The 2,303-nt window shown below is 38.3% G+C and overlaps 1 protein-coding gene across 1 annotated transcript; it reads right to left on the bottom strand.

Annotated features, from left to right (window-relative positions):
• Positions 1-212: 212 nt before the first annotated feature.
• LOC135925625 (uncharacterized) lies at positions 213-2,047 on the bottom strand. Its single transcript, XM_065461009.1, has 2 exons — positions 598-2,047; positions 213-484 (listed from the first exon to the last, which is right to left on the bottom strand). Exons 1-2 carry the CDS (start codon positions 2,045-2,047, stop codon positions 213-215), a joined length of 1,722 nt encoding a protein of 573 aa, XP_065317081.1.
• Positions 2,048-2,303: the final 256 nt, after the last annotated feature.

Here is a 2,303-nt window from a genome sequence, read left to right as displayed (position 1 = left end):
GATAAACCTGTTTGTGACAGGCAGCACAGGTGTCCACAGAAGGGATAAGGCAACCAAGCCTATGGCCAATGGCAGTTTGAAACTCATCGTCTGTGAGTAACGTTTCCTTTTTACCACTCGGAATCGCGTCTAGCCATTCATGGCCGTTAGAGTTTTTTTTTGCGTTTCTGAGCAGTTGAAGGTTAGTTAGATCGGGATACATACAAAGTTTTTCAAACGAGCATTGAAGCATAGGGACCAGGAAGCTCTTTAGATGACAGGAAACTGGCTGCTCGGAGCCTTGTGATTAGAGTAAGCCACGCTTGTTTAGCTGAAGATAGAAGGGGATCGTCCAACTCGATAAGCGAGGAAATAAAATCGGCGAAGGATATTCGAGATGAAAGAAAGCACGCAATTGCCATAAGGAATGGGGGTGAAAATCCCAGTCCACCCCGGTAAGCGGGCATAGAGGCGAGGGACCAATTGAAATCGGAAAAATTTAAGCCTAAAAGGGATTCGATAAAATGTTTAAATTTTAATTCGAAGACCTTAAGGAGAGTATTGTACTGGAAAACGGGGGAAGATTTAAAAAATGTAAGAATTTCGGTAAAAAAAGACATTTTTTGGTGAGAAAGAAGAACTGATGTTTGGAGAGATGAGGAAGATTCTTGAGTGAATTGGAAAGGGACTGGATCAAATCGTCAAAAGTTTTTTGACAAAAGGAAGTTGAAAAACCGATAGGGGAACCTAAAAGACAGAGTTCCTCGTGCGGAATGATTGTAAAATCTAAGGGAGGAATAAAATCCTTATTGTTGAGGGAGGAAATTTCACACTTTTTCCTATTTAGGGAAAGACCAATTTTAGAAGCTTCCATTTCAACGTACTCTATGGCCGACATAACGTTGGATATTGAACCGCCAAAAGAGCCATCGTCGAGATACCATAAATTAAGGTCTAATTTGAAATCAGATTTTAAATTTTTGATCAAATCATGAATCCCTATAGTAAAGAGCAAGGGACCTAGTGGATCACCTTGCTGAATCCCCTCTTCGGAGGATATGCAAAATTCCCCGAAAGGGAATCCATAACAGGAATTAAGGAAATTCCAGTATTTTTGGAAATGGTGTAAAAAAGATAGTAAGAATGCCCTCCTATGGATGGTGTTGAAGGCATTTCTGAAGTCTAACTTGCAGAAAACTTTATCGGCCTCAGTATTTATAAAAGTACGCGCAACATGTGAGGCCACTTTACACCCACCTCTCACTCCAAATCCTAACTGTGAAGGAAATAAGAAGGAACTGGCCTTAGGCCGAATCCTATTTACAATAGCCATGACGACTAAACGACGAAAGAATGACCCTATGGCTATGGGTCTAATGCCACCATCCGGTATGGTTAAAGAAACAAGACGTGCGCCAAAAATAATAGGACGAATACAAAGGGGAACTTCGCATACGAGGATATTATTGCAAAGTTCAGTTAATGCTTTCAGCAAAGGATCAATAAAACCACTATCAGAGCGTTGAATTAAATCCACAAAAAAACCAGGTCTGAAGCCGTCCAATCTATCTGTCGTCCCTTTTTTAAAGGACTTTAAGCACTTAAGTACTTCATCACAGGTAAAAGGAATAGGGGAAGAGGCATGCGGGTGAATGTTAAAAGGGGAAGCTAGTGGATGTTTTTCATAAAGTTGTTGAAAGATAGTAACGTTGATAGGTGAAATAGTATCATCGGAAGTCAATATTCGGGCAGCACCGCTAATATCTCCAAGATCTAATTTTTCAGAGATCAATTTACAACGGAAGGAGTTGGGATTTAAAGAGTTAGATGGAGAAAATTCATCGATAATCGTATTGCCAAAATTGGACACTTTCTCCTTGATTGAGGCAGATAAGTTATTTATTCTATTCTTGGGCTTAACTAAGACTCGAAAGAAGAAACTAATTAAATCTAACCACAAGGGTATTGAGGAGAAATCTGAGTTTAAATTATTCATAAGAGATGTAAGGAACCTTGAATTTTCCAGAATTGTGGCAAGCGGGTGAACTATGTTTCCCAAACACGCCATTTAAATTAAGCGAATTTTAAGCATACTTGACAACAAGAGTTTACCATGGGATGGCTTTGAAAGGGAGAAAACAAAAAAAAATATATTAACGGATATAATTTTGAATGGAAGAAAAAAAAAGAATATATTAACTAGGGAAATGGGGAAAAAAAATCCAAATTGGAAAAAGAGGAAGATACATGAACTATCCTATCAGAAGTATTATCGAGATTAGAGGGGTTGGTAAATTTAAAATAAATAAATAAACAATAATATT

This window comes from Gordionus sp. m RMFG-2023, chromosome 1 (assembly GCF_954871325.1).
Source record: "Gordionus sp. m RMFG-2023 chromosome 1, tfGorSpeb1-WG-v2, whole genome shotgun sequence".
NCBI lineage: Eukaryota > Metazoa > Nematomorpha > Gordioida > Chordodea > Parachordodidae > Gordionus > Gordionus sp. m RMFG-2023.
This window is presented reverse-complemented; position numbering and strand designations above follow the sequence as displayed.

What these genes read in the sequence shown, in the direction of transcription:
- LOC135925625 (XM_065461009.1), bottom strand. Translation starts at nt 2,047, where the DNA reads ATGGCGTGTTTGGGAAACATAGTTCACCCGCTTGCCACAATTCTGGAA. An exon ending in CTTCTTTCTCACCAAAAAAT is followed by an intron (nt 485 to 597) that starts GTCTTTTTTTAC and finishes AATCCCTTTTAG; the next exon opens with GCTTAAATTTTTCCGATTTC.